This window comes from Trachurus trachurus (genome assembly GCF_905171665.1).
Source record: "Trachurus trachurus genome assembly, chromosome: 10".
Lineage (NCBI taxonomy): Eukaryota > Metazoa > Chordata > Actinopteri > Carangiformes > Carangidae > Trachurus > Trachurus trachurus.
This window is the reverse complement of record NC_139894.1, coordinates 16,871,520-16,894,201: the sequence shown is the minus strand read 5'-3', so window position 1 is coordinate 16,894,201 and position 22,682 is coordinate 16,871,520. Positions and strand designations below refer to the sequence as shown.

General features: G+C 42.5%; 1 protein-coding gene across 1 annotated transcript; it reads right to left on the bottom strand.

The window, feature by feature from the left end:
• Positions 1-1,706: 1,706 nt before the first annotated feature.
• slc16a2 (solute carrier family 16 member 2) lies at positions 1,707-22,070 on the bottom strand. Its single transcript, XM_083981444.1, has 7 exons — positions 20,993-22,070; positions 11,719-11,863; positions 9,623-10,121; positions 7,019-7,162; positions 5,463-5,691; positions 3,098-3,364; positions 1,707-2,975 (listed from the first exon to the last, which is right to left on the bottom strand). Exons 1-6 carry the CDS (start codon positions 21,444-21,446, stop codon positions 3,114-3,116), a joined length of 1,722 nt encoding a protein of 573 aa, XP_083837570.1. The 5' UTR covers positions 21,447-22,070; the 3' UTR covers positions 1,707-2,975; positions 3,098-3,113.
• Between the last annotated feature and the right edge of the window lie 612 nt (positions 22,071-22,682).

The following is a 22,682-nucleotide window of genomic DNA, read 5'->3' as shown; positions in this document are numbered from 1 at the left end:
ACTACACTTCTCACTGGGGCAGTAACAGAATTTGAAGTTAGCGCTGTGCAAACCACCAGAATATCAACTCACATGTGAAGTGTTAGCTATATCATCATCTTTCCATTGAGAATTAAAGTAGTCATCAGCCTTCACGGTGACGTGTTACTGACATCGCAGGCAGTTCTGCAAGTTTTAGAAAGCATTCCTGCACCCTTATTAATACAAAAATAAAATCTACAACAAAATTTATAGCCATCCATTATTCACTAGGCAAGAAGACATTGATTCTGTTACTGTAACTCAAGGGAAAATGTAAAATGTAAATGAGTTATTTATAGGCGATGGAGCTTTTGGAGACTTGCACTATTTTTAATCATATTACTGTGCAGGAGCTTTATGTCCAGGTTCATGTGGTCTGCAATGTTGTGTGATGACAAATTATGATATTGGTTAGCTTATATAGCTGGTACAAGTCACACTGCCCACAGTTAATGATTGCGCCCCCATCCTTTCTTTTGTTTCTTAGCAGCTGCAACAACCATGCCAACTGAATTTAACACTGCCTCAGTCAAAATAGAGGCCCACGTTTTCGCTTTCAAACATGCTTTATAGTCTTTGACTCCTATAAGTAACAGTATTAGACACTTCCGTATCTGCATTTTTCACTCACAGACGTGGAAAACAGGCTGTGATGGGGAAAGGCTACAGTAATGACCACAAGCACTTTAGTAGGTGGAGGTAACAGAGCACAGGAATGATGAGGATCAAAAGCAACAGGGCAAATGGATATGAAGGCATAAAAAAGGGAGAAAGAATAAATCTCAAAACTGATTATGCACCAACTTGTCGTGGGGGATGGAAGCGTGACAAACAGACACTAATGAGATTTGTGAGGAAGTAGGGTTCATTGAAAACTGGTGTTTGGCAACTTTGTGGTATGAGACTCAGACTGCAACAACAAAACACGACACAGAATTGTGAAATGGTAAAGTTAATACAGGATGTCAACATGTTCCACTAAACCGCTGAGGATTGATTGATTACTGAGGTATACTGTAGGTGTATGTTTCCTATTCAGACCTGTTCCTATTCCTACTAACATAACCCCCCCACCCCTAAAAATAACTACACTCAGCAGTGAGGTTTGTGTAGCTTTTAGGCTCTAAAGTGTTGTAACACAGAAACTGGGTACTGGCAGTGAAAGCAACGAGGGGAACTGTCAGAAAGGCATACCACCTTACACACCAGGGTATTTCCTTCCCCCAGTCCCCCTTATGCTATTCAGTTCTGTACTCTACTGTATATAGCCATCATCGACTGTAACTCAAACTCTGTTATTGCAGCGCTTCACATCTGCTCATTAAAGTCCATTGTTCAGGAGAACTTGTAATCTACGAGTGCAGAGGTAAGTGGTCCAAATGTTTGTGAAATATAACAGTAACTGCAAACTGTCCTCTTCTCTCTCTCTCTATCTCAAGGAGGCTGTGATTATGTCATGCTTCATTAACGCTAACACAGTGAGCAAAGCCCCTCATGACGAGACTGAACTAAAGCAGCAAACTGATTCATCTGTGATCTGGCCTGACCAGGGCTCAAGACATTTTGGCAGTTTTTAATCTCAGTAGTCCCCTATTCTCAACCGATTGTAACATAGTAGTTTCATATTATATAACTGCCTTTACTATCAAAATGCGCGCACACACACACACACACACACACACACACACACACACACTCTCTCTCACACACATTCACACAGGAAAACGTAACTTTTGTTAATATGACAAAAGTCTATGCTACCAACAGCCGTGAATTTCCCATTGGGACTGCTTGTTTCCAACTCTTTCCTCTAAAGCGAGTATACAGTGTGCACACACACCACAAAACTATTTGTGAATTATTTGTCAGGAGTCATAGCAATCAGTTTATGCAGATTTGTTTCGCACCCTGCTAAAAATTCAAAAGGCCAATAATAACTGTAGAGTTTAATTCTTAGGGGCGGGGGGGGCTGAAAGTTAAGGCGGACTCATGAGAGGACCTCGAGATACGCAGCTCTCTCCACCAACCTCTTTTCACTTTGACTGCATACGTTTACATGCCGTGTGATGCAAAGTCGCTGACCTATATTAAAACTGTGGGGGAAAACAAATCAGACACTTGGGTTCACTGCATGTTAATCAGTGGAATCAGCAGCTGCCACAATCACACATCTGTCTCTTATAGAGGCAGGCTGGTAGAGGAGCTGCAGTCATTCTGCTCAGGTTTGAGACCCCGGCTGTGCATGCAGTGTGTGGTACAGTGTGCGGTTGAGTTGAGGTGATTGTGTCTGGTGGCTGATCTCTCTCCGGTGACATTTACAACAGATCCGTGTCTTTCTCTCGTAGCCGTCACAGCAGAAAACGGTAGAATAGACTAAAGCAAACCTGCAAATCACTCAAGATGAGCTTGTGTTTCTGCTACACAAATGTTGAAAAAAAAGGTACTACATAAAGAAATCTATGAATTTATCCCTTCACTAGTTCTTTTTTTTTTTATATGCCTCTTTATCTAACAATGTGTTTCTATGGAGTCTAAAAAAAACAAAGCAGTCATTTTAGTCACGAATATGACTATGCAATATGTTTATGACTATAAGTATAAAACTATATATATTTATAGTCATAAATGCCGTGAAATCAGAAAATCCCATTAAAATCTCTTAATTTCTTTCCTCTTGGATTGCATTACTACAGAGTCTCCACTGATGAAACAACCCTTGTTGAGACTGTGTTGTGCTTATCCTCCTCAAACATTTCCATCATCCTAACTCAATGTGCCTGCTTTTTTGTCCTCTCTGCGGCCTGTAGCCAGAGTGCCCTATTCAACTTCTCTCCACATGAAAATAACGATCAGCCCAGTGAGGGCTGGGAGGTCCTAAAGGTCAGCCAACTACAGAGCTCAGCTTGGGAGGAGGGCAATCTAGGGATGAGAAAAGGTGCTGGTGGGCTGAATCCCTGAAAAACAAAAAAGAAAGAACACAGAAAAAGGAACGTAAACTTAAGGAGAAGCACATGTGTTTACAGATTTCCAGATGCTGATAAATAACATGTGCTTGGCACGTGTGAATGTACGCAACCTTTGTATGGTGTGACTCAGATGTGTGTCTCTACGTCGGTGTAGCCAGGGAGGATGTCTCCATTGGAGCAGCTCTTGGGCTCCTCTGCTGGTGGTGAAGAGGGCAACATGTGGGCGGTGGTGGACGTCTCCTCCAGTGACGCCTGGCCTCGCTGGAGCCGGGAGTGTATCAGGGGCACAAAGAAGAGCACCACGGCCCCCACCATAGGAGGCACCCCAGCCAGAGAGAAGGCCACTGTGTAGTCCCCATAGTAATCATGTAGGAGACCTGGGATGAGGAGGCAGGGGGATACATATTCAGTTATTCTGTCTATATACAAGGAACCGCACTGAAAAACAATATAACAAGGAGTCCCTGGTGGCAAGAAAATTAAAAACTACTCCATACAGACTGTAAACAGAGGGAAACAGCCTTGTTTGATCTTGCATTTGAAGTATTTTAATATAAAATTGTACTGTGTATTTTCTGTCTTCATGTCTGTAAACACTGTAGCTACAGTCTGTCAGCACAAGTTCTAGTATCTAGTACATGCAGTAAACCAAGTAGAAACAATAGATTGGTTATATCTACAATGTCTATATTTGAATGTGTGAGGTAAACCACTTCTTGGCTCTATATCTGTAACATACAGACAGAGATGCATACGTTTTCTCATCTCTTCATGTCTCATCTTTCTTTCCAAGAGAAAAACAAAAACATGAATACACTGTCCCAAAAGAGCATCTGAAAATCATGTTTTGGGTGCCGTGTTGTTGTTTAATGTCTTACTTTGTTGGTGTTATGTAGCAGTGTTTCCAAGTGTGTGTCTGTGCAACAAATTGCTTTAGTTTGTTGGTTACTTTGAAAGAGAAAGTACTTTACGGTCTTTCTATCATAATCTACTAACATAAGTGGTGATGCAAGATATGGTCACAGTAATTCAAACTCTTCATTCATCATCTTTAAGTATCTGAAATCATTTCGGTCCATTCCCGCCCCCACCCCCTGCACCCGGAGGCGTCGTGATACAATAGCAGCAGCGGCAATGAAACCTCACCCTTTCTGTCCTGTGTATATGTGCAGCCTTTATTTATCTATACATGAGCCAAAGAAAACAAGCGATACCTACACCATACAGTAGCGAGAGGGATGTGCACTTACAGTTCATTGTTTCCTGTTACACACAGTACGCACTGTACGTACTGCAGAGAACAATGTATGTTGACCACAGTGGTAATTGGGGCAGTCTATTGGAAGTTTCCTCCACATCCTAATGGTCTGCATCATGTCAAGAACACATGTTTAATTTACAGATGGTCGTCTGGCACTATATTTAGTCCTAAGGAAAACCATATGCCTATTGAAACCGCTATCCTGTACTTTATGTCTGAATACAGTTCTTTGTATATGGACATAAATACTTCATTCATTTGGATGGTTTGCCCTATATAATGACTTCCCATATGCAGCGGATCCTGTAGATACTGTGAACTGATTATATAGTAGTTACTGAAAAAGATAAGACACCTTTCAGACAACATGAGCAGGGACATGTGGAAAAAGCTAATGCATTTTTTTCTTCTAACTATGCTCCTTAAAGCCCAGTTTGCTCTCTTCTTATAGCTTTTACTGCTTACTGCAAAACACACATACAGCTATTTTGTGAATATAATCAATATTAGATAGAAAAGTGAGAAAATAACAGTTTATGCTATAGACAATGTACCATATAGGGCTTCTGTGTAAAAACAGTTCTACATAGTTGCAGATTAGTTTTCTGTCAATCAAATAAGTGAGTATAATAAATGCACTTTAAAACTGAAATCAGTGTTGGTTGTTCTACTAGAAGGTGAACTGAGATACAGCTGTACCGTTACTTGTATACAATGAAGCCACAAATGGAAGGCAGCGTTTTCTTTGTCATCATAAAGATAGTGGTCCCAGTATGTGTGAGAGCTGAAAGTGGTTGGCAACAGAAAGCACAATGAAGCCTCCTTGAGTCATCAAATTGATGGTCTTCCATACATTTGTGTTATTATAGAGCTGAGGAGACAGCAGGTGGAGGTAGAAGAGACAGGGGAAGTTTATTTCTGAGATCTTACCCTGTATGTATTTTATTTCTCAAGACAAACCCCTGGAGGCCGCCTGCATTTGGCTAAAAGCCCAAACCTCTCCAAATACAATTCACCGTGCAATCTCCGCTGCCAGGTATTTGGCTTACCTGATCCTTACATCTTTTCTCTTCTTACTCAACTTGTTTTGCTCTGTTGCTAGCAACATCTTAACATCAGTAAAATAAATCAGATCACTGTGTTCCCTCTGGAATATATAAATAAGTGCAGTGTTGTGAAAAACAGGATAGAAAAGAAAGGAGCGTGCTCCTCACCAGCAATGGGTGGACCTGCTGTCATGGGGAGAGCCATGAGGCCGAGGAGGTAGCCTATAGCCTGGGAGGCCTGCATGGGCCCCACTAGCTCAAACGCTATGGGGGCCATTATGGTGAGGAAGCAGCCGTCGCACAGCCCCAGGAACACGCACACGACCACCAGCCCCTCAAACACATGGCACTGAGGAATCATGATGGACATCAGGCCCAGAGCCATGAAGGACACCACCTAAAACACACGAGAACAGCTTAGTCAGCTAATTAGCAACCGTTGATATGGAGAACACACTGCATATAAACACCTGCATATAAAGGTGATAGAATAGGTGGTAGAAAAATACTATAAAAAGTGGGGTCTGATGTTGACCTATGTGCTGGAGCCCCTGACTTTAATATTGAAAATGATCAACAATGTTGATATTTTATTTTTCAGATTACAATTGTCGCTGTTTTCCTTTACATTTGTAAAATGTGTGTCGGCAGGGGGGGCTGGTACTACCATTAATTTGTAGTACTATTAAATACAACCATGTAGTATGAGTAATGCAGGAAGGAATATACAACCCAGGAATTTCTACACATCTCTGTCACGTCATCCGCTCTATCGGCTGAGAAGGATATTTATATCTGTACCTTTGAAGTTTTGTTTACTTCTGCAGACGTCTGCCTGCCTGTTCATACAAATCTCAACAGTCACATAATACCGAGCTTTGACTTCATGATTAATGCTGTGAACAGTGAGGGAGGGCTCTGTTCCTTCACATTGAGACGAAATGTTACCTCAGAATCTTCCATGATTACCACCTTGCACAAGAAATCAACTCTTAAAAATACTGTGAGTGGATGGAAGAAAGAAAGAAACAAGCCTCTCCATTTGCTAAAGACTTCACCACAGCCACTGTGTTTCTTTATTTAAGACAGTGGGAGAGCACCTATTGAGCAGCACATAGAAAACACATTATCCTTTTCAACAGAAAAAAGGTTTTTGCACAATCTAAACGGGCGTCAGGGCCAAAAGGGCATTGAAGACAAATATATTTGTGCGTTCATATCACACAGACTTACACATTTACATGTATGTTATGTATATTCAAGGTTTTCAATTAACCCAAGACTAACTCAGTTATGTACACAAGCAGGAAATGAAAAAGCCTGTTTGTATGCTCCTCTGAAATTGCTCTGAATATATCTCCCCCCTTCCACTTGCACAGAGAGTGAATCTTCCCTGAGCATTATCTAAACCGGTAATTTTTCTAGCAACAAGCAAACCCAGCAGTTTGAGCAAATTACTATCTGAGTCATGTTTATCTTCAGCCTGATGATAAAACATTAATGACACTGAATCGCTCTAGTAGAAAATAACATTTTACTGTTCATCCACGAGTGAACACTAAATTACCCTTTTAATCAAATAACATTAAACAAATATTGGCTCAGTGTGATAATATATGTACCAGAGGACACAGGGTTTGAAAAAAAAGACACAAATGTTAATAGTTAACTTCAAGTTTTCGAATTCAGGTTAAAGTTTATGTGCAGATGTTTAATTTCCTCACCTGCATGTAGATCTTTTTAAGACCTGGAATGAGGTCACCTATCTTGCCGAAAGCAAGGCGTCCCACCCCGGATGAAGCTCCTATGCACACGAGGAGCACCCATTCCCTCTGGGTGTCCTTGAACCTCGTCTTCGCAAAGTTGATCTGAGGAAGAAAAAAGAAAGACGGCCACAGTGCTGTATGAGATTTGAATGCTTGTAACAGTGGATAATGGGATTGTGCTGCATGAAGAACAGTCTAGAAGCTGCCAATAATGGATGAGCGAGCAAAGATACTACACCAGCTTCTTATGCCGTGTGCCTACAAAGTCAATGAACTCAGAAACTGGCTGTGCGTTTGTTTGGTGGAGAGGTGGCATTGTCCATCCATAAACCTCCTAAAGCCCACAGTCTAACAGTAACAAAATGTCTTCATCCACAAATCTTCGGAACAGCAGGACAGGAAGACCCAACGCATATAGGTCAGACCCTCCCACTCCCCTCAGCCCTGACCCCCCATTTCAGATCCAAAACATGAAACCGCCTTCTGAAGTCTTTTCCTGAGCATGCTGGTCCTTGTGAAATATTTGCTCTGCTTTGAAGGGCTCTACATTCATCAATGGCCATAGGATAGGCATGTTTAGGGATACAGAGAGGCCATACAGGAGAGGTTTCCTGAGGTGGTTGAGCCAATACAAAGGCCGGGGCTGTGTTTACATCTGGGCCCGGGCCTGAAACAACAGGCCTGACAGAGGGAGGCCGGAGCTGGAACATCCGACATCTGGATAGAGGGAGATCAACTTCACAGCTTCCACGCTGCAGCTTTACACTTCACCCTCATCCTTTTACTATCTCACTATTTCACACCAGAGTTGGTCATGGCTCATGTACTGATTTTGCAAATACGCTCTCACTGGCTTTTGTGCACTAACCATTACAGACAGCGAAACTATTATGCCCATTCGCAGCAAGAAAAATAAGGTCAATGTTATTTTAAATGTATTGCCAAGCTTTTTTTTTATTTTATTTTTTTTAACAGAATGGAAAACCGTGTCTCTCTTCACAGCCCCTGGAGGGTTTAGTCTCTGTTTGATCAACAGCAACTGGAAGGATGAGGCCCTGCAGGAGTGTAAGAGCCAAAGTAACAAACTTTGCCAAGCCAAGCCAAGGACAGTGTGTTGCGTCATATGAGCATCTAAACAAACTGAAATGATATTTGCATGTTGTTGCAGCTGAGCGGCTGATTAAGTATTTAGCCTGCGAGCTGATGCTAGCGGTGCACTTCCTCTTGAGTTGACACACGCTTGTTTGGTGGCCTGTCCGACATGTCGCAGGACATAGCGTGTGCTCATGTCATTAAGGCTAATGTGAGGTTGTTGTTTTAAAGTCTGCTGTGTACATTGTGTAACAGGCTGACAGGATGATGACGTTAAAGGGATAGTTCAAAATTTTGGCAAATTCACTTATTGCTATAATCCCTATAGTCATAGGGGTAGGTTCATTATCATTGAGTGATTTCAAAAGTACTTCCGAGTATTTGCTTCGTGTGTCGTAATGTTGCATAATTATATATGATTATATCATAGCATGGGGAATTTGCAGGTCACAACTTGTCCACGAGAGCGTTTTGGAGTTGTTAGATTGTGTATTGGATGAGTTTTAAGGGACAGGGGATTATACTCTGCCCCGCGGACCTCAAAACAACACGTACCAACAATTAAAGGTAATGAACCTACCCTATGACTGACTATAGGGATTATGGCAATAGGTGAATTTGCCAAAATGTTGAACTATCCCTTTAACAATTTATGCATGTCTTGAATATGAAGCGCCTTTTTTTTTTTTTTTTTTTTTACAGATGTAACAAAGAGCTAACATGTTAAAAAAAAAAAAGAAGGGAGCATCATCATAAGACAATAAAATGTGATGGATGACTTTCTCCCTTTTGGGTTCAGATATTTACTTCAAAGAGAACACAGGACAAGTGATTTACAGAGCAGATGTGAACGCTGTAGCAAACACAACTGTGAAATTAACCATTAGAGGACACTTAGCTCTGTCATCAGAGACCTGACAGCTGATAGTCACCCACAGCCATTATTCTGACAAAACCCCATTATCACACTGATAGGAAGGAGTCAGATCCTCAGCTTACACCGCTAGCTCACCTCACGCTGCCCTGCAACCGAGCCCCACGGAAAAAGAATGGCCTCGGACCACCCAAGGGACAACAGCACAGCTCTGACATCAGTCTACCTCCCTCTTCACCTCGCTCCATTCACCAAGGTTTTCATATCACATAATCATACAACTCGGACTAATCAAAAGTATAAACCTGGTCATATTCATGGAATGGTCACAGTCATTTAACAAAAAAAAACCTGGGAATGTTATGGTATGTTTTCCATATTAGGTAATGGTTTAGCACAGCCGACATGAATGGAAAACTGTAATGTACACAAAGCTTAGTATCTACATACAATCTTCCATTAACATCCATCAAATATAAACACAATATAACAAGCTGATTTTACTCTGAAACTAAGACAGAGGGTATAAGACAAGTTAAGCTCCTTTAAGACAGAAACTCACAACATGTATAAGAGTAATTACGCAGTGGTCTTACCAGATGGATATATGGCACAAAGTAACCCAGTACAGCTGTAGCTACTCCAAATGCCCACACTCGGTACGTCACGTTGTGAAACACACGCAGGTTGAAGTATTTCCTGAACCCAGCCAGAGCCCTGCTCCACCTGCTGCCGTCCTGAGCGGTGGCTCCCGACTGGGTCTGGGGTCCTGTAGTGTCTGGACCCATCCCTGGTGGTCCCATGCCTCCTCCGGCAGGCAGCAAAGGTTTGAACGTCAACGCCAGCAGGGCCTGGACCAGCATGAAGAGGCTAAGGATCTGAAAGGTCCTGCTGAGGCCCAGAGGTTCTACCACCTTGTCGAGTAAAACCGGCAGGCCCATGGAGAAGAGGCTGGCACCGGCTGTCACCATGCCATTGGCCAGGCCCAGGCGTCTGCGGAAGTAGTGGCCGAGGATGACCAACGAAGGCTGGAAGGCGAAGGACGAGCCGCAGCCAAACAGTACGCCATATGTGAAATAACGAAGGCCTAGGGACCTGAAACAGAGTGAGAAAGGTAGAGAGGATGAAAAGATAGGGATGATAAGATGCTGAATAGGAGCTGAAATGATGAAATAACTCAATTATTGTAAGAAGCAAACAATCAATTAAAGCAGAAGTAAGCGGAATGTTTGTGTTAATATAAGTCTTAAATAGTTCTATCTTAATAACATAACATAACATAAGTAAATAACATAAACAATTGAAGTACCAAAAACAACAAAAAACACAAAAGCATAATCATACACATTCGAAAAGGAGTGAGAAGAAACTGTGCTTATTGAATCCCACCCCTTGTCCACAAATCATAAATAGATCGATTACTTGTCCCACTTCATTAAAGCAGAAGTAAGCGGAATGTTTGTGTTAATATAAGTCTTAAATAGTTATATCTTCTGACAGCAATCACTTATATAGAGTGTTTGGTCTGAAACACGGGTCTGTCAGTCACTCTGCTCTGCTGTAAGCCGAGGAGAAAACTTTCCTTGTATCCTACAACCTTTATCCAATGAGGAGAGAGAACGGCATAAAGGGGCAGTCCTCTCTGTGTGTGCAGCCAAGGGATGCGCGTGATTGTGGTGATGTAGGGACGAGGGCGGGGACTGCTAACTCCATCAGCTGACAAGAAGTTTGCCAAAACGACCGGATCGCTTACTTCTGCTTTAAAGGTGTACAGAAAAGAAAATTGAATTTAAGCCCACTCTGGGTCATAAAATTAGTGTAATAACTCATCTATCAGACGATGTAGGCCAAACTTTGTGCAAAATTCTATTTTTGAGTAAATCCGGGATGAAAGTGTGTATTTTTTTTTCGCATTGGATAATGCAGGCGCACGGATTATACGTCAGCCTGTACACGATTAATTAGCCACTGATATTGGATCCGTAATCCGTCATTCAAACGTCTGAGACACGCACACACACACGGAGCTCGGGCTCGCCCCAAGCTTTGAATATCCCGCCCACTCGATAACGACCAATCAAATTCGTTTTCCTTACTCGGGTAAACTCGTGTTGCAGCTCGTGACAACTCGGCGCGACAAACAGGACAAGCGGCCATTTCTGTACACCTTTAAGAGACGATTAGATTCGATCATTGATCAGAGGAAGGCATGTAACTGCACAAAGTGTGAAAAGAGTTTATGTATATTATATCATATTATAATTATAAATGGCGTGTAATAGTTTTTCTATTTTAAAAAAGTTGTACAGTATTTCTCTACCTTCTTACTTGGTAATTTTCATATTTTCATACAAAATATTGGGGCGATTTGTGTTGGACAAAAAGTCCAAGATAAAATGGGTTTCATTTCCCGCACATGGATTTGGAAATACAGCAGTGATTTGTGAGACAGTTTGAAAATCTCTACTGATCTGCAGCAGATGGATTGTTTTTTTCATCCAGGTGGTTTGAGTCTTTTACTGTGAAAATTCTGGAAATTCCATCAGTACTGGCAGTAAAAAAAAAACAAATCTTCTAATTTTATATTGAATGCCAACAGTAGGTCTGACTGTGACTGAAATGTAACATAACACCAGTGGTTCAGAGTGGGTTGGAAACAAGTGAAATCTTCAGTGAATGTACAATAACTTACTTTGCAAAGGATGTACTGAGCAACCCTAAAAAAGCCAGCAGCGCTCCACCGACGGCCGTCTTCCTGCAGCCAAAGCGGTCGGTGAACATGCTGACCACAGGTGAACAAAGGAAGATCATGCCCATGGCCAAGGCCCCGACCCAGGCTGGAAAAGGAGGAAGAGGAGAAGGGAGGAAAATTCATCATCAGTAATACATAGAAATGTTGCGTGTTGTAGCACAGATCTGGAACAAATACAAGAAAATGTCCCGCTCAAAGTCCATGCAACATGAACTGCAGTGTGGGCTGTTAAACAACATATGAAACATATACAGGATATAATTCTACACCATAAAACTTACATGAGGACAATGAGGAGAAATAATCTCTTTCCTGCATGGGAACAATACACTATATGATTTGCCTAGTGCAATCTTTCAAGAGTTTCCCTTTCCAGATCGTATGCAGCTGTAGGATTTGACTTTATTACTACAGGCTGTTACACAGTCCACTGATGGAGTGTATACAACACCACTTGAAACTGTAATAAAAACTGTTGTGGAATGAAGATTAGCAGAAAAAAATGCAATACATTTATATTCTGCACTTATGCAAAAGTGGCTACACTCCTCTTCGTCTTCACTCTTCCTCATAGACGCTTCATTACTCAGGCATAAAAGCCTTGCTATCTCTGTGACCCTGCACCATCTGATGTGATTTGCTATAAATATAGAACTGTGCTCCATACTGTGTCTTTGCCTGCATCATCTACATCAGACACGTTGTATAAGATGTTCTCATGCTGTATGCAGATCAACAAGTGGATCAAACTGGAAAGTTCTGGCCTGTGGTGTAATATCCATCCAGTGTTAAAACATAACAAGCCAGAATGATCCGGCAGAGACACTGCGTACCCTGAAGTGCAAACAAACAAATGTCTGGGTCCAGTCTCCTGGGGAGCAAAGGTAGCTTTAATGTCTACCGTGATGTCTGGGCTGTGGGTCACACTGATCTAACAGCTCAGTGGGAATGAGACCAGAGAGAACGATACACAGACGGATGGACTGATTTACCTATCTACACACACATACAACAGTCTTTGTTGTGTGGCTCGTCCAAAACATTCTGTACTATGCTGTAGTATATGTTGTGTACATACAGTATATAGTGTACACTACAAAGTCTTATTCTATGTCGGGTGGGGCAGCAACTCCATGCTCCTATAGCTCATTTATCCAAACAAAACAAGAGAACAAGTTCTGCTATTGAACGTGTACTTCATGAACTCCCAGTGACTTTCTCTAGAAAATGTTTTATCTTGAGGCAACAGAAAACACTTCATTGATAAAAGCATATAGCCTCCCTGCACATGTTGGCCTTAACATCATACAAGAAAAAAAACACACATATACAACTGAGGGTAAAATCAGTAGCAATGCTGCATGAGATCAGATTAACCTACTTTGCTTTGTAAGCCAGAGACTCGGGGTTTGGCTTCCAATAAGCACCTTACCATTACAATTGCACCACATTGCAACACTGATCTAGAGAGCTAAGAACCACTTTCTTAAGGGACTCAGTATCCTTTAAACTAGCAATCAGTTTTTTTTATCCAACAAACCCTGGGAGGAAATAGCTCGCTCTTCAGCTGCTAAATACCTCACTTTGTTCGCCAGATGATTGCTAACTTTGACCGTCTGCTATTTGGTACTGGGCAGGTAGTGTGCATAGTTTTTATTTCTTACTCAAAACAGCTACCTGCTGTGGCTGAAAATGATCCTAATGAGAACCTATGAGTGTTTCTAAACTGCAAAGTGGTGCTAGTAAGAGGAACTGCAGAGTTAAATCCTTTCTCTGTTGGTTCACTTCTACAAATTATTTTTCATATTACATGCCTGATTCATTGTCAATAAAAAAAAAGTGGATAATAGCAGCTGTACAATATATAGATTGAATCTTTAATAGTTCAACAACTGACCGCTGAGCAACAAGGGGGAAAAAAACATGTTCTGCAGTGCAACACATTTAATCAGTTTAGCTCTTACTTCATATTTGCCCTGAGGCTCAACATATGTCTTTGCAGTGTGGAAATACCAAGGTGAAACCTCAATGGAAAACATAACTCTGCTCTGCGTGCATACACTATCCCTGACCCTACAGGAAGGTTAGGTTGATGGTGGTATCAAGGGAAAAGGCCATAAACGACCTCCATGATTAGTGGTGTCCACATGCAGTGGTGGGATCCACAAGAATAGCCACCAGCTTTGGCAGTGTGTGCATGAATATATGGTACACCGTCAAAAATGAAACGTACAGCCATAAAACTTCATGACATACCATGTGTGCATTGCTCTAAAATGTTAATCACCATAAAACCTGCTCAGCTCAAAACCCCCTGACAGAATTGGGTTGACTTTAGTTAGATTTTTGCAGTCCTCCGGTGCCTGGAATCTCAGAGAATTGATGGCCACAGCGGGCTTCTGGGATCACTTGTATTTCCCCAGCTTCTCATATTCCTTCTTAGTGGAAAATATGTCCGTGTGAGGGAGTAAATGCATAACTGGCAGCAGTAACGCTTATCACCAAAGATGGAGGAAAATAATAACATTAAACCAAGGCTGTTAGTTCACCTTTGTGGTCTCACCCTGCTGTAATGTATTGTTACAGGACGACTGTGGACCACTGGGAGATATTGTACAGTAACACACTGAAAGGAAGTAGCAAAGGGCAGGCAGCATATTATTAAGGACTTGGAACACTTCAATAAGCAGATGGATTAATTTCAATAAGCTTTTCTTATAACCCCTTTGCCCAGCTTCAATGAGACCTAATGGGGGCAGCAATCCTAAGTGACGGCTGTTATATTATGCAATTTCTTTCTTCTCAAGCGAAGCCTGCATCCACAGGTTCTTGGCTGGACTGATGTGGAGAAAATTACAGCTCCTGGGGTTAAACTGTGCAACGTGCCGCCTTTTGTTTAAAAAATAAAAAATCAAATCAAAGCATGTTGTCTACAACAAATGAGCTCTAATGTACAATCAAAGGCTAACAAAACTGCACACCCATGTGTTTTTCCTCCACTCTCTTTTCTGGCCAATCCGATCACCGAACCCCTATTTGCCCCCCTGGCCTGGCACAAGGAAACGTCTGTGAAAAGACTGAAAGGGGTGTACTCATTAGATACAATTAAGTCTGAACACTTTCAAACAAAAGAAAAAGAACACAGCGAGAGAGAGACTGTGTGTGTGTAGTGAGGGGTTTTAAAAACAATCCCTCTCATTAAGTGATGGATGCAATCTGACAGCAAGAGACAGACAGAGACTCTATATGTCCTATCCATACATTGCTGGAACAAATCATGTCTTGCAGCAGAGAAGCGCTGTTGTATTTTTAAAGAGGTAGCTGCATTTAATGCACCGAGAGGTTAACTGAGGTCAGTTTGTGTAGCTTCTATAATCTATAGGAAGTACAGGCCATAATTTGTGGTTATCTTTGTTTTGTGTAGACCGTACAAGTTTGTATAATATGCAAATTATGTATTTTGATACATGTTTGAACATGTGTATATTTTGACTAGTTGACTAGATCAACATGGGTCATATTCTCACAGTTACCTTGCATGCCAAACCAGCTTTGCTATCGCCAGGCACGTGCGCGCGGGGGGAGGGGGGCATCAGGCATCTGTATTATAAGATGACTGACGAAGTGGAGTGAACATCTGTGTGTGTGTGTGTGTGTGTGTGTGTGTGTGTGTGTGTGTGTGTGTGTGTGTGTGTGTGTGTGTGTGTGTGTGTGTGTGTGTGTGTGTGTGTGTGTGCTTTTGTGACTGCGACACACCTGTACCCTATAAGTTATAGCTGCCAGCTAAGGGGAAAAAGTATCAGGCTTCTTGTTTCTGTGTCTCTAATGGCCCTTTTTCATGAGCGTGGCTCGGCATGGCTCGACTTGGTTTTTTTGCTTTTCCACTAGCCCCTAGTACCTGGTACTTTTTTTGGTAACGTCTCTGTCCGGGTTCCAAGCAAGCCGAGGCGATACTAAAATGTGACGTCAGCCGGCTGCCTTCCACTGATTGGCCAGAGCGTCGCCACTGGAAGAGTTGCGAGTGCGACGTCCGACACAAATCAACTGCTGTGTGGAAAACCAAGAGCACCTGCCCCTCCAAAGGTCTCTGCGTGGGCTCGGCTATCGCTGTGAGTACACTAACGCTGAGTCATCCATGTCACTCAGGTCTTCTCACGGCATTTAAAACTGACATTTGTGACGGAACAATTACCTCAACATTGCACATTAGACACTGAGATCACAAAGACCGGTTCATTTTTTACTAGTTACTCGTACAGCGCACTAATTTGGAGAGTGTGTTGGCACGATACTGCAGGACATTGATTTCAAATGAAGCAGTGAAGCTATGGTTCCAATTTTGAGCTTTTATTTGAGTGTGTTAATGTTCACATCTGATCATCCGTATACTGTGGCTATTTAGCCCCTCAGACAGCAAGTGAAGCAGGAAGCACTTTCAAAGAAAACTGTTTACAGTTTGCTCTGTGGATTATCCTGAGTAACAAAGACATTGTTCCTGCCAAGACGTGTCACTGCCGACCTTTTCACATGATTTCAACGATTTGAGCAGTACTAACAAAACGTTTTTCACCTCCAGTGTATTGGGTGGCAGCAGATACAGATATCTGCACATTTGGGTAAATAAAATCTGCAATGATAGACACCACTGCCCTAAAAAGTAAAAAAAACAAACAAAAAAAACATGTTTTTTTGGAACTGGATTGATTCAACATTTTAAAGCTGAAAGAAATCCATATAATCATTGTGTCATTTGAAATCCAATGTGGCAAAACAATCAAAAACAAATGAAGGTCCAAATGGTTTCTGGCCATGAAACCATTTCCCACAGACACACAGAGGAAATATTCTATCTGCTAAACAATGCAACATAATATTGTGTGTAAAACTGTCCAGGGTACTCAGAGTTACAATAACAATAGCCTTACGTACTTTGGCAACACTGGCGGAAACACGAAGGTACAATACCATTCGCAAGACCTGGTACGGAAGCCCATTCCCTCAAGGCTACATGAAATGTCCTTAGCAGGTCCTTGGAGTTGACAATGTCCTGTGTTATCACATAATGATAACTGCAACTGGAAAACACACTTTCTTATGGTCAACAGTGTACACTAGCCAACAAAAGTTAGCTTCAAAATCATTAACAAGTAAGCAGGCAGCACAGTGTGTGTCTTCACACCATCACCAACATAAGCAAGTACAGCCATGTAAGACTTGTTTACCAGTGAAGAAGCCATATTTCCGGTGAATCCTCACTTTTCTGTTTATTTCAGCTAGTTTTAGCAGTGGGCGAGTATGTGTGACGTTCACTTCTGATACGATTTCTATTTGCATTTTCACCTGCTGGAAAACTGCCTATGCATGAATGATTAAACTTAATTGATCCACTTTCAACAAAAAACAGTTTGCCCCTATGTTGTGCTTCTGTAAGTACCTGCTGCTTGTGTGTGGTGCCTTTAGAGACTGACCCGAACCCATTCCCCCTGCCCTCTGGAATGCCAAAAATGCCAACCTGGGATTTCCAGCTACCCTGGAGATGCTGTAGAAATCTGGGGCAGCAGAGCTACAGTGTAAGGACTCTGCAGAAAACAGAATTATGTTAATGACTTAAGAAGTTTGCCTGAGACAGCATGGACACTGAGTTGATATTTGGCTTTTGAGAAACGTTGCTGTTGAGATATGATATTTTGTCTTTTTTTCCCCCCAAAGAAACACAGCAATTATACCTTGTTAAACTGTTCATTTAAAGGCTGCAGGGATACGCAAGTTTCCCCCACCACTGGAAGAGTGGGACGTTTAAATAACAGCTAATTTTATATGAATATTAGTCACTTGTGTTCCAGTTGAACCTGTTTTTCAAATTCCTGACACTACTCCCCTTGAGTTCATGGGTATCTATCTGCAAAATATTGCTTACTGACAACTTTAAAACATAAAAGTTTAAAAGTAGTATTAGTAACGATTGCCAAGTCAAATAACACAGAGACAATGTAACACAAAAGCAAACACACAACACGATATCTAAACACAGACTTTTGCAATTTTGGAAACGTTCATGAACACATCAGCAATCTCTGCCTAGTTTTACTTCACTATGAGCTATTCTAAAACGAGTGTGTGTGTGTGGATGTGTCAAACGTTTGGTGTTAAAAGGCTGGTTTCCAATGTGCAAAGTGTGTGAGGCTGTTTGAGGTACAGTACGTTCATATCATTTACAGTATGCATCATCAGTGTCTTTTCAATTTCAAATTTAATACTGTAGGGAACTCTCTTAACTGCCAAAATGCTGCTGTCAGAATGATTTACTGTCTTTACACTCAAGACTGAAGTTAGAGTGGAAAATGACTCCTTTACTGGTGGAGCAGTGTCTCTAATGGAGCCCGGGTTTCGACACTTTTTTCCTTAATGTGTTTGAACAGGGCACCAAATTTCTCTATGCAAGAAGAGAATAATGTTGACCTGTAGTAATTTCAACAACAGAGCTCTACATTTATACACAAAGCGTTTGGATGAGGCTTTGTCTCATTACAGTGTCTCCAGTGTTTCACACTAGTGGCATATAGATAGGGATCAATGAAAAATTAATCACTCCCTCACTTAGTCCCTTTCTTCTGCCCCTTCACACGCATTCCCAGTTTTGGAAACTGCAGAGACAGCGCTGCAGAGTGAGCCTCACTCCCACGCTCACCCCGCCCATGTTCAGTCACACATCACCTCACAAGGGGCTCACTCCCCACCGACTGTAAAAGCACCATGATTTGTTTTCCAGTTTGCGACTGTAAAAGACTGCTGCTGTGTTGGATACCTTGAACTCAGCACACACACCTTGACATATCAGAATTTTTGCACATGTGACCACAATGGGGATGAAACTTGACCATGCCATCAAGCAGCAAAACAACACCATCTGCAACTCATGATCCACTCACCTCTCCTTCATTGTTTTCTTTCTCCCCACCTTGTTACTCCTTAGCTATTTTGAAAATCTCTTGTTTACCCCGTAAGGCTTAATAAATACTGAGTATAATCAAGCTCTGTATAAAGATCTAATGGTAATCTCTAATCAAGATTTAATCAAACCCCAGTCTTTCCTTGTCATCTTCTCACCTTATGGCCCTGGGTTCTTTTTGTTTTGTAGTTGTTGTTGTTTTTTTTGCTCTGTTTTGCTTGTAGTAAAGCACTCGTGACGTTTAGGATGTTCTTTGCATGTCAGTTTAACTTTTGTTGACTGCAGCCTCTTAGGCTGAATAGTTCAAAAGGAGCCTTTACAACTGTGACTATTGGAGCTAAGCTGTTCCCCTCTTTCCTCTGTTGCTGAGAGGGAAAGGTCAGGACCCAGCCGACTCCCTTAATCCTTTCACATATGAGAACAAACCAAGAATTACAGCCAAGGAACGGCTGGGGATGAAATCCTCATCAACAAGCCCAAAAAAAAAAAAAAGTACCTAGATAGCAACTGCCCTCTGTTGTTTGCAACGTGTATAGATTTCCTCTAGTTTCACATGACTCTTGAAAAACATCTATCATAGTGTATAGTGCATGCTCGCAGGCACAAAATGTTCATGGTTCCCAAGCTTTCTACCAACCAAACATGAACATAATGTGATGCCTTGTCACACTGCCCGCAGATACAGCAATGTCCTCAACTTAAATTAGAGAGGACAAGGTGCAAGATATCATTAAACATGTTCAACTTACATAAATGAGCCTGATTAACCTCCCCATGTAACTGTCTGCACCCTGATAATAATAAAGGTTTAACTTTGTTTCCAGGGAACAGTCTTAGAACCATAATCACTTCCCACACCCTGACCTTAACCTGGTAAATCTTGGGACTTCACAGGAAGTTCAGAAAAAATACCCACTCCTGTTACATGCCACTTCCCACCCTCAAAAAAACATTTCTTTCCACTCAGATGTGGAGAGACAAGTATATGGCTTTGAGCTCCCGTTTGATCAGGAGTAGCAGTTTGATCGAGGAGAGGGTCCGTCTCATTCCCCAAATAATTATTCATTTAGTGATTACTCCAGGCTAAAACAACACTATGAAGAGACCAGACCTCTGGAGACCCAGGCCTAGAAGTGTCCCAGTGACAAAAGCAAGAACATTTCCTTTATCAGGATATAAATCATGACTGAACTGCCCAATTCCTTTATAATGACATCAGTGATTTCTACATGATAGATTTCTTTGTCTGCTTTCCATCTCGCCTCCCCTGTTACTCTTAAATCACACTCAAGTCTGAAGCATCCAGGAAATAAAGAGAAATGACTTGAACATACACCAGCAAAATCCCATGACATAATCCTCAGGAAAATGATTTAAAGTGAACAATGTAGGGAAACAGAGGAGTGAACACTGGCCTTATTCTGGTCATGTACGTCAGAGTCGGTGGTAAACAGCATCTTTATTGTGAATATCAGTTACTGGAATTAAATTATCACTAAGTCTTTTAACTTTCTTTTTTTTTTTTATTCCATATGCGGCAGAAATGACTCGAATCGACAGGTTCTTTTTTCATTCCCCGGTTTGATGAGGTTATCCTTGTCACACTTAATCAGGACAGTATGCTTGCAGGTTTACAGGCTGTACAAATATCTACAGTGCATGTTCTATCTGTTTCTATGTGGCCAGCGTTCAGCTTGTCAGGGAGAGGGGCAAATCAAAGGGGCATTTGTAACAAACTAAAAAGGATTTGCAGCAGCTGGTTACAATGGTGTTATAGTGAATAATGAGTACACTGTTGGTCAGTTGAAAGCTAGTTAATCATTGAACATGATGGTTTTCTCCTCACATGCAGCACAGGCATTTTCAGAAAGCATGGACGCTCAAGAAAAAATAATAATGCAGCTACATGTATTGCAAAGGCTCACATGTAATTTGATACTATGGTTGGAGTGCCACTTTAAGTGCAGGGGAAACTCACATGAACCCTGAGCTGACCCACATCTTTTTTAGAATCATGTATAGGTGTATGACACAGTATAGCAGCCTATACTACATCATTTGCTGCTATTACACCGTTGCCACTGACTTAAAGATGCCATCTGTTTTGTCATGCTGGTGGTCTTGTCACCCACTCACCATATTTTAATTCATCATTAATTGTAAACAAAGTGTGCACCCAGGACAAAATGTACAATGTACCCTGAGTTGATGTTTTGCGTCCAGTTCACCTCGGCAGACAGTATACTGTAGGCTTATGGTACTCACCCACTTTGAACTGAGTCGTCTTGTCCCCCCCTTGGTCTGCATGCTCCTCTGCCAGCATCGAGTGCAGGATGCCGAAAGAGTTTTGGATCCCGAAAATCGACCCATTGCACCAGGTCGCAGCGAGAACCACCAGCCAGCCGAAGCCTCCTTCGGGTGGGACGAATCCGGCACCGTGGCCGCCGGGCTGCTTCACCTGCACCCCCGCCTCGGAATCAGAGGACGGCTTGTTGCAAGTACCGGCCTCGATCAGCTGCACGGTGCTGTCCTCCTGCACGATTTTGCTCTCGCTGCCCGCCGCCTGATCATCCTTGCTCCTGTCGGCTTCTTGGGGAGCATCTCTCTTCTGCTGCTGCTGCTGCTGCTGCTGCTGCTCCATCTGGGGATCTGCAGCCGGCTGCTCCAGCTCCGTCCGGCTGGGCGGCTGTGCTTGATTGTCTACCCCGTTGATCCCCATGCTGTCTGGTCCGGTGGCGAGGTTAGTGTGAGCTCTTGGCGCACATGCATGAGATATAGGTCACTGACATAAGAGCACCGATTTGAGAGACAATTTCGATTGGCTACCTGTTAAAATGTGTAGGACCCACGGTTCCTTGCTGACAGCCGAGCCTCACACGCTGCTCGTAGCCCGCCGGGTCTGAGCGTCAACGTCAGCGAATGAACTCCTCCAACCTGCGGACGTTCAATGTGTCATTCTGCTCGGAGGTATGTCTTTTTCCAGGAATTAGCAGGCACCGCCTATTTCTCCTTTTAATGTGAGCCCGTGTTTTTAGGAACAGCCTATAGGGACTAACACCATGTATTTACTTTTGTTGGCTTCCCTGCTCGGTGCCAAATGCGGATCACCGACCTGTGAAAACGTCCGTTCAGCCTCGACACCGTATCCTCCAGTCACGCCGTCCGCATACCGCCCGCAACATCCCGCGGTCGCTAATGAACTAATCATGCGCTTCTCCTCTCTCATCTGATGCCTTTACGCGGCGTAAATGTGGGGGAAAAGGTAGGCCCGCGCGGGTCCCGGAGGCTGTCTCGGATCCCAAGTGTCAACACAACTACGGCCGTCATTCAAGCGCACTCCCCCGCCTCCTCTCCCCGGCAGATGGTCGGTCGGAGCCAATAGCGGAGCTTCAGAGCAGCGAGAGTACAGCGGTGGGACGAGTCTATCGCTCGGGTCTAATCGTTACTCACCGTAAAGACCCGAGTGATTCTCGGACCACTGGTCTGGTCGTGGCACCGTAACCGTCGGCCGTAACTCGTGTGTGGTCGGTCATCAAACGAGGGGTCTAATGAGCTATGCTAATGAGCTATGCTAGCATGTCGTTAGCTTCACTCCACTCACTGTTGCCATGGAGCGACATGGTTCTGTCGTTGAACGTATCTCTACACTTTGCATTGAAACCTCTTGTCTTCTATCAGTAAGTTACTGATATACTACTGAGGTTTAGACACTGCCGTTGGACTAGGGGTGTAATAACGAATTAATTAGACATTAACAGTGCGAATTATGGAGCAAATTAATTGTTGTAGCGTGTTTTAATAGTTTCCTTCCCCATGTACAGCTACCAGGCGTCTAATATTTCCTGTACAGCCTACTTCCAGGTTCCTGCTGATTTCTGATCTGACTTTAGTTTTAAAAAAGAAGGTAAACAAATGGAAAGTAAGTAACTTAAATACTCTATATGTGTCTGGGGTA